This window comes from Lampetra fluviatilis, chromosome 62, assembly GCF_964198595.1.
Source record: "Lampetra fluviatilis chromosome 62, kcLamFluv1.1, whole genome shotgun sequence".
Classification (NCBI taxonomy): Eukaryota; Metazoa; Chordata; class Hyperoartia; order Petromyzontiformes; family Petromyzontidae; genus Lampetra; species Lampetra fluviatilis.
The window spans coordinates 3,362,400-3,376,532 of NC_136336.1; the positions used below are offsets into that span (position 1 = coordinate 3,362,400).

Genomic DNA, 14,133 nt, shown 5'->3' on the forward strand with positions numbered 1-14,133 from the left:
GGAGGCGAGTCTCAGCCCCGACACCGAGAGCCATCTCACCTGACCCCCCCCCACCCCCCACCACCGCATGCCCGTGGGTCGTCAGGATGATTACTTCCGGCGGGGAGTCTGTTTTGCTTTTGTAACGCATCAGGAATTAATTGGTCGATCTCACCACCGGTGACCGACTGCGTTTCTCTTCCAGAGTGAAAGCCCCGGCTAGCTGTATGGGTAGCCTGTGACTAAGAGGTATATGTGGCCAGGCAGCTGAGCAATACGCGATCAGAACGCAGGCAGGAAGGGCCTCTTTCTGTTCCGACTACGATGCCAGTCGGGTCAACAGGCCTTGCGAGAACCGTTCGTTTCAAAGCAGCATTTGCTTGAGCGTCAAAAATCCAAAAAAAAAAAAATTCTTCTCCGGGTCTCATCAGCATGTTTGTTTCTTTGTACGGATGTATTGGGACGTCACTACACGTGTAAATGTGCAGACCCTGCAATTGCCTGCTCACGCCACCGCCCGCGGCAGGGCATCCGCCGTACGGCGAGACCCTAAATGCGTTCGGTCCACTCTTCCGCGCCGGTTAAACGCGTTGCGGGAGGTGCGCAGACGATTAATCACGTTTCCGCAGTGCACATGAGGGGGGGGGGGGTTGCACTGGTTAGTCGTACACGTGACGTTGGGTTGAAGTGCGGGTACACCCACCCCTCTCTTCCAGCACGTGGGGTCAACGTGGGGGTCAACGTGGGGGTAAATGTCACCCTGAAGTTCACTCTCCGTGGATGGAGACCCCCTCCTCCCACCTGTGTACCTTTCACCTCACCCCTCTGCACGCATTGTCCCGCGTGAGCTCCGCGGAGATCGGTGGCAATCGGCGAAGGCGACGGTGATGTTGATCCTGTACGAGAAAACTCATTAAACAATGGTGCTGTTTACCAACACCACCGAGTCTGCGTTTGTGACCATCGCTCAGGCGCCAATTCTCGCGGCATCGCTCCGCCAAGAGCCCAAGTGACTTCCTGGTCAAATGAGCACCAAGGCGGCGGCGCTTACCTCCTATTGAGAGCCCTCCGTGTACGTGTGCGTGCGTGTGTGTGTGTGTGCACAAGTACGTGCAGGTGCAGGAGCGTGCGTGCGTGCGCAGCCGTGTGTTTACAATTGAAAGGGCCGTAGGAATCCGCAGAGGTAAAACACAGGGGGGCGTGGCTGCCTCCCTTTATTTCTCGACGAGCAGTGGCGACCGAGACAGCATTCAGCGCATCGCGACGAGGTGGGCCGGCTGTGTGGTCGGGGGGGGGGGGGGGAGGGGGGGGGGGGCTCCGTGGGGGGCGGCGAGGACGATCGGCAGCAGCGGTCAACCGGTGGGTGGACCGGTCGACCGAGGTCGCAATCGGCGTCTTTCGTCACGATCGGTTACGCGAGAAATTTCCAAAACCGTGGCTGACCCCCCCCTCCCCTAACACGCTGCCTCCCGAAATGCTGGAAACCTCCACGCCATCTCCCCCCCCCCGCCCCCCCCCCCGGCCAAGCCACAACCGCACGGCGCGACGAGCTCAACGACGACGACGACGACCTCGTCAAGTGCCGCCCGTCGCCCCTCAGTCCAGCGGCGGACGCGATGCGACCGAGTGGAGCGATGATCGGACCGTGATTCGGCTTACTCGAGTAATCGCACGTGTCCTGGGCTGTCGACCGAGCACGTGACGGGCCCCCGGCCGGTGGAAACGCGACGCCGAGACGAGCGGCAGGAGGAGAGCGGGAGAACCGTGGCGGACAAAGGGGAAATAAAGTAAAAAAAAAAGAAAAAAACGCGACTCTCCAGAGACAACGGATCCGGACTTTCTTCTCGCCTGGCAGAGTTACTCCAGCGACGCCAGCTCCTGTTCCAACGCGGACTTCCGGGCCAGCTTTTCCTGCTGTTCCTTGCTGGGCTGGAGCAACTCCCCGCACTGGATCTTCTGCTCCAGTTCCTCGATCTGTCTCAATTTCTTCTTCAGATTTTTGATTCGTTTCGCCAAATCCGAGGCGCCCGCCGCGTGGGGCTCCTCGGTGGAGGCGGGCGCCACCGCTTTGCGCTCCTCGCCCGGGTCTCCAGCATCCTGACGAAGACGGGAGGGAGGGCACGCACACGAGGTCCTTTTAAGCGCGGACGTGGAAGAGGCATCAAAAAAATTAAAACCCCTCCCTGGGTGTCAAGACTCCCGTTGGGGAGAGGGCCCTGCTAGGTTTAAGGAGAAAAGCGACGACCGCAATGAGTTTAATTTGGGGAAAATTCAGACCGTGGTGCCGGCAACCAGAGGTCGCAAACGGGTTTTGATTCCTTACCCGTACCCGGCCGCACCAGGGTCGCAAACCGGTACCCGTACCCGGCCGTACCCATACCCGATTGCGACCTCTGGGATGAAGCCATGTTGCAGGCGCGGGTGGGTTGATTCTAGGAACTTGAATTGTGAGAAGAGACAAGACTTTGGGAAATGAGTGACAAACAGTTACTCACCAGTGACTCACGGCCTACCCGTACCCGGCCACACCAGGGTCGCAAACGGGTACCCGTACCCGGCCGGGTACGGGTAGCCGGGTATCGGGTAGGGTACGGGTATCGGGTACCCGGTTGCGACCTCTGCCGGCAACACAATGGCCGGATCCTCTTTGAAAGACGTCACGGGACCTTTTAACATCCACCGCGAGTGAAGGAGGCGGCGCCGAGTGTGTTGTGGTTAATTCCACGCCGCGGTGTTAACCAGGGCAGCCCGCGGGAAACAAACTGCAAACTTCTACCGCTCGACCTCGCGCAGAGAGTAATGTTGGTCACACGACAGTCAAACCGGATGTTTTAAATATCAAAGCAGGAATTTAGCCATTGTGTGTGTGGCACAACCAAAATCAAACGCGCAGTCACTGGTGACCATACTGAGACCGAAAATTTGCTACACATGAGAGCTCATGTTAGTCATAAGTAATGTTTAAAAAAACTTTTTTAAACACGCTTTAATGAAATGTACAAGTAATGGCAGAACTCCACGACTCCAGGAAGTGGCCCCGAAGCTTGCCATGACGTAAGGGGCCGTGGTCAATTACAGCCAACGTCAGTTGAGCGTGGACAATTAGACCCAAGCCGAAACATAACATATAAAATATCTTGTTCAAAAAAATCTATAATTTTTTTTTATGATAGAATATAGTATTGTCATCAGTATGACATAAGTATACCAAGTTTACAGTCGATAGCACATTGGGAAGTGGGTTAAAATTAAGTTATAAGATTTGAGGATACGACAACAACAACAACAAAAACATTGGGAAGTGTGCTAAAATTGAGTTGTAAGATTTGATACAAAAACAACAACAAGGACAACAACAGACAGAGTGAGATAATAAAAAGCGTGTTAAAAATCAGCCAATGCGAGTCCATGGGTGTCACCATCCACTCGCTTTCGGTAAAGTCACGTAGGTAAAAAATTAAATTAAAATTAATACAAAATTAAATAATAAAAATCACGACGTTTCGGAAGCAACACAAGTCTCCGTCATCAGGTGGGACCGTCACAGCCATTCATTGGCTACCACATTCTGATAAGCTCCCACCCTCTCCTCCCCCTTAACTTGTATTTAAGAACTTGCATCTTGGAATCCCTGCCTCACTTGATACAGCAAATCTGGCTGTGACGGTCCCACCTGATGACGGAGACTTGTGTTGCCTCCGAAACGTCGTGATTTTTATTATTTTATTTTTATTAATTTTAATTTCATTTTTTACCTACGTGACTTTACCGAAAAAACTAAGAGCAACACTCGCTATGCTTGAGAACCCGGTTTCACCACAGGCGGCCGACACCCGCACTCGAACCCAGCGTCTCAGCGGCACCGGTTCAGCACCGCCGTGACAGCTGAGCCACCCGGCCACCTCGGCTCTCTCTGTGGTTTAACGGTGGAGCCGGCGAGCGGGAGCGACTAGGAGTGGTGGTGGTTGCGGTGGTGGTGGAGCTCACCCGTTCGGCGATGCTGCTCCTGTGCAGAGCCTCGCTCAAGGCCGCGGTGTCATCGTCCCCACCGCCGCTGTCGTGGGCAACGTCGTCCTCATCGTGCCCACCGCCGCCCTCGTGGGGCTCCTGCTGCTGCTTGCGCTTCTCTTTGCGCCGAAGGTTCTTCTTGGCGGTTTTGGAAAGCGCGGCGCCGCTGGACTGGTCGCCCTCCTGCTGCGATTTCTGCTTCAGTTCGTCGGCGGCAGCGACAGAGAGGCCCGGCGGCAGGCTGGGCTTGCTCTTGTAGAACTTCACGTATTTGTTCTCGTAGCTGTGCGGTGCCAGTAACAAAGCAGCCACGCAGTCGTGCGGTCATTCAGTCACTCCTTCAACAACACCAAGGAGCACACATGTACAGAAAAAGCTTGAATTGCGAGTAACTTGGTCTGCGAGCGTTTTGCAAGACGAGCAAATTTTTAATATACATTTTCATTTGATAAACGAGCGAGTTCTTGCAATACGGGTAGCACGTGATCACGCTTTGTCTGCCGAGCGTCACGTGATCATAACGAGTGCTTTGGATTACAAACACGTTTCTGGAACGAATTATGCTCGCAATCCAAGGTTTTACTGATAGAATTACTCAGGGCTGCGATAAAACGGCACGTAGCTATCAGCTGACGCTACGGGGGACACGACTGGAGGAGAAGCGGGAAGAGAGAGACGGGGCGAGGAAGAAAGCCGGAGTCGCGGGGAGAGAGAGGTGCATGGAGATGGCCGCGTGGAGCCAAGCCGGAGCGAGAAATAAAGAGGGTTGATACTTTTTGATTTAAAGCTTTCGTGACTGCAGGGATTCATATTCTTGGTTCTTTCGGTAAAGTCACGTAGAAGGGAAATAATAAAATAATAAACATATAAAACAATACAAATTATCACGACGTTTCGACTGCAACACAAGCTGTCATCATCAGGTGTGAAATCCACAGCAAGAATATTGGAGTAAATCCACAACATTTACAACCTTTATTATGACTAATATAATAACAATAATATATGGTGGCGAAAGCCTACGTGTGAACTGATTATTTATTGTTACTTATTTTCCCCACAATGATGCTCACGATAATCATTCTGTGTTGTTTTTTATAGTCACGCGTCAAACTTGGACCCATATCTACTAGCAAAGGGCCCTGTTTATAAACAGCTCGAAGCTCATCAGCGTTGGCTCAGCGAGCCTCACTTCTGTTGAGACACTGAATGTCAAAACGGCCCACAGTTTGCTTGTTCTGAACCCATGCTGCTGACATTAACTCCCAGAAGACCAAGCGGCTGATTAAATGCGTAGACATTTTATTTTTTTCATTTGCTAGGAAAGGATATGGGAAGGAGGCGAACCATCAAATATATCATCTGACAATAATAGAAACACAGAATTCATTCGAAACTCTTACAGAGCAATGCAACCCAATCATTAGCGACAGATAGTGACGTTTGGGACGTTAGCAATGGCTAGCGATGGTTTGCTATGGTTCGTGATGGTTAGCAATGGTTTGCGATGGTTAGCAATGGCTAGCGATGGTTTGCAATGACTTGCGATGGTTCGCGATGGTTAGCAATGGTTTGCGATAGCTTGCAATGGCTAGCGATGGTTTGCAATGGCTTGCGATGGTTCGCGATGGCTAGAAATGGCTTGCGATGGTTTGCAATGGCTTGCGATGGTTCGCGATGGCTAGAAATGGCTTGCGATAGCTTGCAATGGCTAGCGATGGTTTGCAATGGCTTGCGATGGTTCGCGATGGCTAGAAATGGCTTGCGATAGCTTGCAATGGCTAGCGATGGTTTGCAATGGCTTGCGATGGTTCGCGATGGCTAGAAATGGCTTGCGATGGTTTGCAATGGCTAGCGATGGTTTGCAATGGCTAGAAATGGTTTGCGATAGCTTGCAATGGCTAGCGATGGTTTGCAATGGCTAGCGATGGTTCGCGATGGCTAGAAATGGCTTGCGATGGTTTGCAATGGCTAGCGATGGTTCGCGATGGCTAGAAATGGTTTGCGATAGCTTGCAATGGCTAGCGATGGTTTGCAATGGCTTGCGATGGTTCGCGATAGCTTGCAATGGCTAGCGATGGTTTGCGATGGCTAGAAATGGTTTGCGATAGCTTGCAATGGCTAGCGATGGTTCGCGATGGCTAGAAATGGCTTGCGATGGTTTGCAATGGCTAGCGATGGTTCGCGATGGCTAGAAATGGCTTGCGATAGCTTGCAATGGCTAGCGATGGTTTGCAATGGCTAGAAATGGCTTGCGATAGCTTGCAATGGCTAGCGATGGTTTTCAATGGCTAGAAATGGCTTGCGATAGCTTGCAATGGCTAGCGATGGTTTGCGATGGCTAGAAATGGTTTGCGATGGCTTGCAATGGCTAGCGATGGTTTGCGATGGCTAGAAATGGTTTGCGATAGCTTGCAATGGCTAGCGATGGTTTGCGATGGCTAGAAATGGCTTGCGATGGTTTGCGATGGCTAGAAATGGCTTGCGATAGCTTGCAATGGCTAGCGATGGTTTGCAATGGCTAGCGATGGTTCGCGATGGCTAGAAATGGTTTGCGATAGCTTGCAATGGCTAGCGATGGTTTGCAATGGCTAGCGATGGTTTGCGATGGCTAGAAATGGTTTGCGATAGCTTGCAATGGCTAGCGATGGTTTGCAATGGCTAGCGATGGTTTGCGATGGCTAGAAATGGCTTGCGATAGCTTGCAATGGCTAGCGATGGTTTGCAATGGCTAGCGATGGTTCGCGATGGCTAGAAATGGTTTGCGATAGCTTGCAATGGCTAGCGATGGTTTGCAATGGCTAGCGATGGTTCGCGATGGCTAGAAATGGTTTGCGATAGCTTGCAATGGCTAGCGATGGTTTGCGATGGCTAGAAATGGCTTGCGATAGCTTGCAATGGCTAGCGATGGTTTGCGATGGCTAGAAATGGTTTGCGATAGCTTGCAATGGCTAGCGATGGTTTGCGATGGCTAGAAATGGTTTGCAATAGCTTGCAATGGCTAGCGATGGTTTGCGATGGCTAGAAATGGTTTGCGATAGCTTGCAATGGCTAGCGATGGTTTGCGATGGCTAGAAATGGTTTGCGATAGCTTGCAATGGCTAGCGATGGTTTGCAATGGCTAGCGATGGTTTGCGATGGCTAGAAATGGTTTGCGATAGCTTGCAATGGCTAGCGATGGTTTGCAATGGCTTGCGATGGTTCGCGATGGCTAGCAATGGTTTGCGATGGTTTGCAATGGCTTGCGATGGTTCGCGATGGTTAGCAATGGCTAGCGATGGTTTGCAATGGCTTGCGATGGTTCGCGATGGCTAGAAATGGTTTGCGATAGCTTGCAATGGCTAGCGATGGTTTGCAATGGCTTGCGATGGTTCGCGATGGCTAGCAATGGTTTGCGATGGTTTGCAATGGCTTGCGATGGTTCGCGATGGCTAGCAATGGTTTGCGATGGTTTGCAATGGCTTGCGATGGTTCGCGATGGTTAGCAATGGCTAGCGATGGTTTGCAATGGCTTGCGATGGTTCGCGATGGTTAGCAATGGCTAGCGATGGTTTGCAATGGCTTGCAATGGTTCGCGATGGTTAGCAATGGCTAGCGATGGTTTGCAATGGCTTGCGATGGTTCGCGATGGCTAGCAATGGCTAGCGATGGTTCGCGATGGTTCGCGATGGCTAGCGATGGTTCGCGATGGTTCGCGATGGCTTGCGATGGTTTGCGATAGCTTGCGATGGTTCGCGATGGTTAGCAATGGTTTGCGATGGTTTGCAATGGCTTGCGATGGTTCGCGATGGTTAGCAATGGCTTAGCGATGATTAACAATGGCTAGCGATGGTCAGCAATAGTTACCGATGGTTAGCGACATTAAGCGGTAGTTACCGATGGTTAGCGATGGCTAGCGACGGTTAGCGATGTTGGAACTCACACGGGAACCTCCTCCGGTGGCACGTAGCCCTCCTTCACCCTCCGCGGTTTCCTCCACGTGCCATCGGCGCGGCGCGACGCGGGGATAAACTTCCCTGCGGAGAGACAGAGAGAGAGAGCACGCCAGCGCTGACGTTTCGCAAACAGGCGGACAAGCGGGCGAAATCGCCTCGCTCACAAATCCATGCCATCGTCGGCCACACGGCAGAGGTCGCAAACGGGTTTTGATTCCTTACCCGTACCCGGCCGCACCAGGGTACACGTACCAGTACCCTACCCGATACCCGTACCCGGCCGGGTACGGGTAGGGTACGGGTACGGGCACCCGATTACGACCTCTGGGATAAAGCCATGTTGCAGGCGCGGGTGGGTTGATTCTAGGAACTTGAATTGTGAGAAGAGACAAGACGTTGGGAAATGAGTGACAAACGGTGACTCACCAGTGACTCACGGCCTACCCGTACCCGGCCGCACCGGGGTCGCAAACGGGTACCCGTACCCGGCCGGGTAGCCGGGTATCGGGTAGGGTACGGGTATCGGGTATCCGGTTGCGACCTCTGCCACACGGCCTTCCCCTGCTGGGAGTGCATCATTTCAACGGCGTTGGGTTCAACACCAGCAGGGCTCGGGACCGGTTTCCACATTCAGGGTCTCAGCAGCAGCAGCAGCGTCAGGCTCGCTTGAACCAAAGCTGACCAACTTCCAGGACAACTCTCCACACGTCTGGGGGGCAACGTGGAAGAGTAAACCAAACGCCCCCAACCCCCCTCTCCTCGCGCCCACCCCAACCTTAGAGCTCCCTCTGGTGGCGGCCCCTTCAGACAGCAACGGCGTGCGCCAGCACTTGCGGGGCAGTGCCTCTACCCAGGCCTCAAGCGGCGATTCCGGAGGGAACTTTTCACCGTCGGTCTCGAGGGGGGCACGGGGCGAGGTGGGGGGGGGGGGCACGGGGCGAGGTGGGGGGGGGGGGCACGGGGCGAGGAGGGGGGGGCACGGGGCGAGGAGGGGGGGCACGGGGCGAGGAGGGGGGGGCACGGGGCGAGGAGGGGGGGGCACGGGGCGAGGTGGGGGGGGCACGGGGCGAGGTAGGGGGGGCACGGGGCGAGGTAGGGGGGGCAAGAGGTAAGGGGAGGCGGGGGGCACAGAACGAGGTGGGGGGGGCATGGGGCGAGGTGGGGGGCACGGGGCGAGGTGGGGGGGGGGCGAGGGGGGCACAGGACGAGGTGGGGGGAGCGAGGGGGGCACAGAACGTGGGGGGGGGGGCACGGGGCGAGGGGGGGGAGCGAGGGGGGGGCACGGGGCGAGGGGGGGGCACGGGACGAGCGCACGAGGCGAGGGCACGGAGCTAGGAGGGCACGGGGCGAGGTGGGGGGGCACGGGGCGAGGTGGGGGGGGCACGGGGCTAGCGGACGAGACGCGGGGGGGGGGCACGGGGCGAGGGGGGCGCACGGGACACGGGGGGGGGGCGAGAGCCCCACCTCACCTCGGGAGCTGAAGCAGGCACACGGGTTGTACTGTATTTCTATGCTTCCCGCTTACACTGCCAAGCGCGGTGAAGTGATGGTCAAACGAGCCCCTCGGGACCGACACGGCGTGTGGAGCAGTGGTTTGACGTAAAACTCCCTAAACTAAACCACACACGTCGTGTGTGACACATTATAAAGTCCCCCCTTTACTGGGTAAACCCTACTAATGTCTAATTTCACCCAGAAAATTCGGTTAACTCGGGGTCCCGTACCCCTTCCACACGGACCCCACCGGCGGCCCAGGGAGCGGCTCCCCCGGCCAAGCCGAGCAGGAAAGTGCCGGGGGCCCGAGTGCGGCCTAGCTCCAAACCGACTCGCGCACAACCGAACCTCGCATCCCCAGACCCCTGGGGATCCCCGACTCAAGCGTGAGGCCCTGGGGGTTCCAGGGTCCCCTTCGCGGGTCCCCTTCGCGGGTCCCCCTCGCCCCCCGCAGGCTAACTCACCAGCATCGCTCTCCTCGTAATTCGCGGCCATGAGCGCCCGGCGCGACCCGGAACGGGAAAAGGAGGGCAACCAATACCGGAGCCAAACAGGGACCCCCTTTCTCTCCTGCAGGGGTCCCTGTTCCCTCAGCCTGGACCCCCTTCTCTCCTGTTCCCTCAGCCAGGGACCCCCTTTTCTCCTGTTCCCTCAGCCAGGACCCCCTTTCTCTCCTGCAGGGGTCCCTGTTCCCACAGCCTGGACCCCCTTTCTCTCCTGCAGGGGTCCCTGTTCCCTCAGGCAAGACCCCCTTTCTATCCTGCAGGGGTCCCTTTTCCCTCAGCCTGGACCCCTTTTTCTCCTGTTCCCTCAGCCAGGACCCCCTTCTCCCCTGCAGGGGTCCCTGTTCCCTCAGCCTGGACCCCTCTTCTCCCCTACAGGGGTCCCTGTTCCCTCAGGCAGGGCCCCCTTTCTCCTGCAGGGGTCCATGTTCCCTCAGGCAGGGCCCCCTTTCTCCTGCAGGGGTCCATGTTCCCTCAAACAGGGCCCCCTTCTGTCTTGCAGGGGTCCCTGTTCCCTCAGCCCGGACCCCTTCTCTCCTGAAGGGGCCCCTCAGTCAAGGTCCCAGCTACCCCCGTGGGTATCATTGCTATGGAGGTGGAGACACTGGGGACGGAGCCGCCATTGCTGGGAAGGGATATATTGGTTAATATTTATTAATTTCTTACATTTCACCTGGAATACTCCTCGAGGTGTAAACACCAGAGCCTCGCGTGTTCGTGTTTTTGTTCTGGTCGCTTTAAACGTTTTTGCTGTAACTTGTGTTTGCTTTGCTTTTGGGACCCAGCTCAACACTTGCGTAACGGCCATGAAGGGCCGTCCATAAATGACGTCACGCACCTAGGGAGGGGGGGGGGGATCAGACATTTGTGACGATGTGTGACGAGGTGGGAGGGGGGTTTGAGAAATGTGACGTCACATCACAATGCGCAACTTTAAATAAATATAGACAACACGTTCTACTTTATTAAATAGACTTTTTAATAAATGTTTTCTCCTACAACATCAGAGTGCAGCGCCACATTAAATACGCACTACAATGACAATAGTTTAAAGTGATTTGAAGCATGTTTATATTTTTTTTGGGGGGGGCAGAGCTTTGTGACGTCAAATTTGATGGGGGGGGGGGGGGTCTGACTTTTTGTGACGCCGTGTGACGAAAAGGGGGGGGGGGGTCAAAAATCGTCCAAAATCGCGTGACGTCATTTATGGACGGCCCCTTATACAAAGATCAAGGCACCAAACGTGATGTTTTGGCCGGGGCAGTCGCGTTGGGTTCGTAATGCCAACGTCTCGTTGTTCCCCCGTGAGGCGAAGATCGGAACATTGTCCCACGTTTCTTTAAACCAGTGGTTCTTAAGCTGGGGATGCGAGACAGAGCCAGATTTAGTTTTAGAAGGTAAATCGTCGAAAATACTATTTAAGCACGGGCACGTAAGTACAACTACTTTGTGTCATCAAACCTATGTGTTTATTAACGTTATAGTTTTTTTTTACCATTGAGAACCAAAGGAGTTGCAAGGTTGCAGTAAAGGGTTAAGAACCACTGACTAAAAATGTTCCGTAAAGGAGGCGGGGCTAACCAGCCAGTGGGCGGAGCTACCTGGGGAGGGGGGAGGAGATACATGAACAGTGGGCGGAGCTACCTGGTCAGTGGGCGGAGCTACCTGGTCAGGAGGTGGGTGTACATGAGCAGTGGGCGGAGCTACATGAGCAGTGGGCGGAGCTACAAGCGCAGTTGGCGGAGCTACAAGCGCAGTGGGCGGAGCTACATGACCAGTGGGCGGAGCTACGTGGGGAGGGGGCGGAGCTACATGACCAGTGGGCGGAGCTACGTGGGGAGGGGGCGGAGCTACATGACCAGTGGGCGGAGCTACAAGAGCAGTGGGCGGAGCTACAAGACCAGTGGGCGGGGCTACAATAGCATTGTGCGGAGCTACATGACCAGTGGGCGGAGCTACATGACCAGTGGGCGGAGCTACAAGAGCAGTGGGCGGAGCTACACGACCAGTGGGCGGAGCTACATGGCCAGTGGGCGGAGCTACATGACCAGTGGGCGGAGCTACAAGACCAGTGGGCGGAGCTACAAGAGCAGTGGGCGGAGCTGCAAGACCAGTGGAGATACATGACCAGTGGGCGGAGCTATATGACCAGTGGGCGGAGCTACAAGCGCAGTGGGCGGAGCTACGTGGGGAGGGGGCGGAGCTACAAGCGCAGTGGGCGGAGCTACATGACCAGTGGGCGGAGCTACATGACCAGTGGGCGGAGCCAGCGTCAGGCAGGGCCAGGCCAGGCACCGCATCTCACTTACATGCAGCCTCTCCACGCCGTGGCGTTGTTCGTCCATACTTCACCACGCTGGTCAGTGCGAGTTGATGAAGAGCGGCGGAGCAGCAGTACCAGTGCAATGGATTTCAACGTAGCCCCGCGGCAGCCTATAACACCTGTTGTTATGCATCCAAGCGCGAGCCAGGCTCCAACCTGCTTAACTTTCAAGGTTTCACCAGTCACATAAAATTTTGCACATCCAATCAGCCACACAACCTTCTCGAGGTGCATAAGTTCAGCAGCATTAAATTTCGATTTGAAGCTTTCGTGACTGCAGGGATTCATCTTCTTGATTCTTTCTCCCCGACAGACCTGGTCTTCACCTGATGACGGCTGCTTGCGTTGTGGCCGAAACGTCGTGAGAATTATTTTATAATGTTTTATTTTATTATTTTTTATTGTTTCAGCAGCATTGGTTCAACACGAGCAAAACTGGACTACCGGTTTCAATATCCAGTGTCTCATCAGCAGTCAGTCTTTGCTGGAACCCCTTTGTTGGTGAACTGCAAGATGTGTGAGATGCGGGTCTTAGTTTAACACTAAACTATATTTACAGAATAATGAGTGGCGGCGTTGTGGAGAATATAAGCAACAAATATCGAAGTTACTTATATTCCTTGAAACTGTTATGATTGCTTTGTAAATAAATAAATCTATATTTTTTTTAAACCCCGAGGCACTAGTCGGCTCTTGAGCTGCTTTGGCTCGGAGCATTCGCTTACTTTAAATGTGCCTTGCGCAGCCGCTTCGCGTGTGTGTCCTTGTATGTGTGTGTGGTTGTGTGTGTGTGGTTGTGTGTGTGTGTGGTTGTGTGTGTGTGTGCTGTGATATCCTGTGTCTCCAGCCCCCCACCCCCTCTGCTCCCCCCTCCTCCACCCCCAGGGGAATCGCTCCATCCCCAGTGACGGACATGCGTGGGGAGCGGTAGTGCAGCGGTTAGCGCTACGCTGCGACACGGGTTCGATTCCCGCTCACGGCCAACACCAGTGACGATTATCTGAACCCGTCCCGGGCCTCCCCTAGGTCGACTCAGCCTCAAATGAGTACCTGGTGCGGTGTGTAAACATCGCCACCAGGGAGACAAAGGCGGTCGGGCGTGGTGTACCGTTCCGGCCTTCATAGGTGCTCGCTAACAGCACTTGCCCCTACAGTCTGTTAAGGCTATATGGGGGATCTTTATCTTTGTGTGCTGTGATATCAGTGTCTGCAGCGTCCCCCCCCCCTCTGCTCCCCCCCCTCCTCTACCCCCAAGGGAGCCGCTCCCTCCCCAGTGACGGACACGCACAGGTTCCCGTCTATACACGGGCATCTCAAGGCAACCGCGCCACCTGATACCCCGGGGACTATATTTGACTCCGTGATGCCTCAAGACAATGTCTATAATTACAACTCGCTCCGCACTCCATCGCGCACTCTGCTGCCCCACACCCTCTCCCCCCTCTGCCCCCCCTCCGTCCCGCTTACTCTGCCCCCCACGATGCGTCGTATCATGCACACCCCCCCCCCCCCACACACACACTGCCCCCCACGCACTCGCCAAAGTGAAAGCCACACTTTGGAAATGTTGGGTAGGGCTTGCTATTGTAATTTCAATTATTGCTCTATGTATAGGCTCGACTCCCCCCCCCCCTATAAGAATGTGGAATTTCCACCAACGGGAGATGAGAACCGCCTCGATTCTAGATTTGAAGCTTTCATGACTGCAATGATTCATACTCTTAGTTCTGTCGGTAAAGTCACGTAGGTAAAAAAAAAAATATTTTAATTACTCAAAATAAAATAATAAAAATCACGACGTTTCGGAGGCAACACAAGTCTCCGTCATCAGGTGGGACCGTCACAGCCAGATTTGCTGCATCAAGTATTTAAAGGTTGCGTCATCAGCAGC

General features: G+C 54.6%; 1 protein-coding gene across 1 annotated transcript; it reads right to left on the minus strand.

Annotated features, from left to right (window-relative positions):
- Positions 1–1,177: 1,177 nt before the first annotated feature.
- Positions 1,178–10,015, minus strand: PYM1 (PYM1 exon junction complex associated factor). Its single transcript, XM_078881697.1, has 4 exons — positions 9,881–10,015; positions 7,910–8,003; positions 3,967–4,270; positions 1,178–2,076 (listed from the first exon to the last, which is right to left on the minus strand). Exons 1-4 carry the CDS (start codon positions 9,909–9,911, stop codon positions 1,837–1,839), a joined length of 669 nt encoding a protein of 222 aa, XP_078737823.1. The 5' UTR covers positions 9,912–10,015; the 3' UTR covers positions 1,178–1,836.
- Between the last annotated feature and the right edge of the window lie 4,118 nt (positions 10,016–14,133).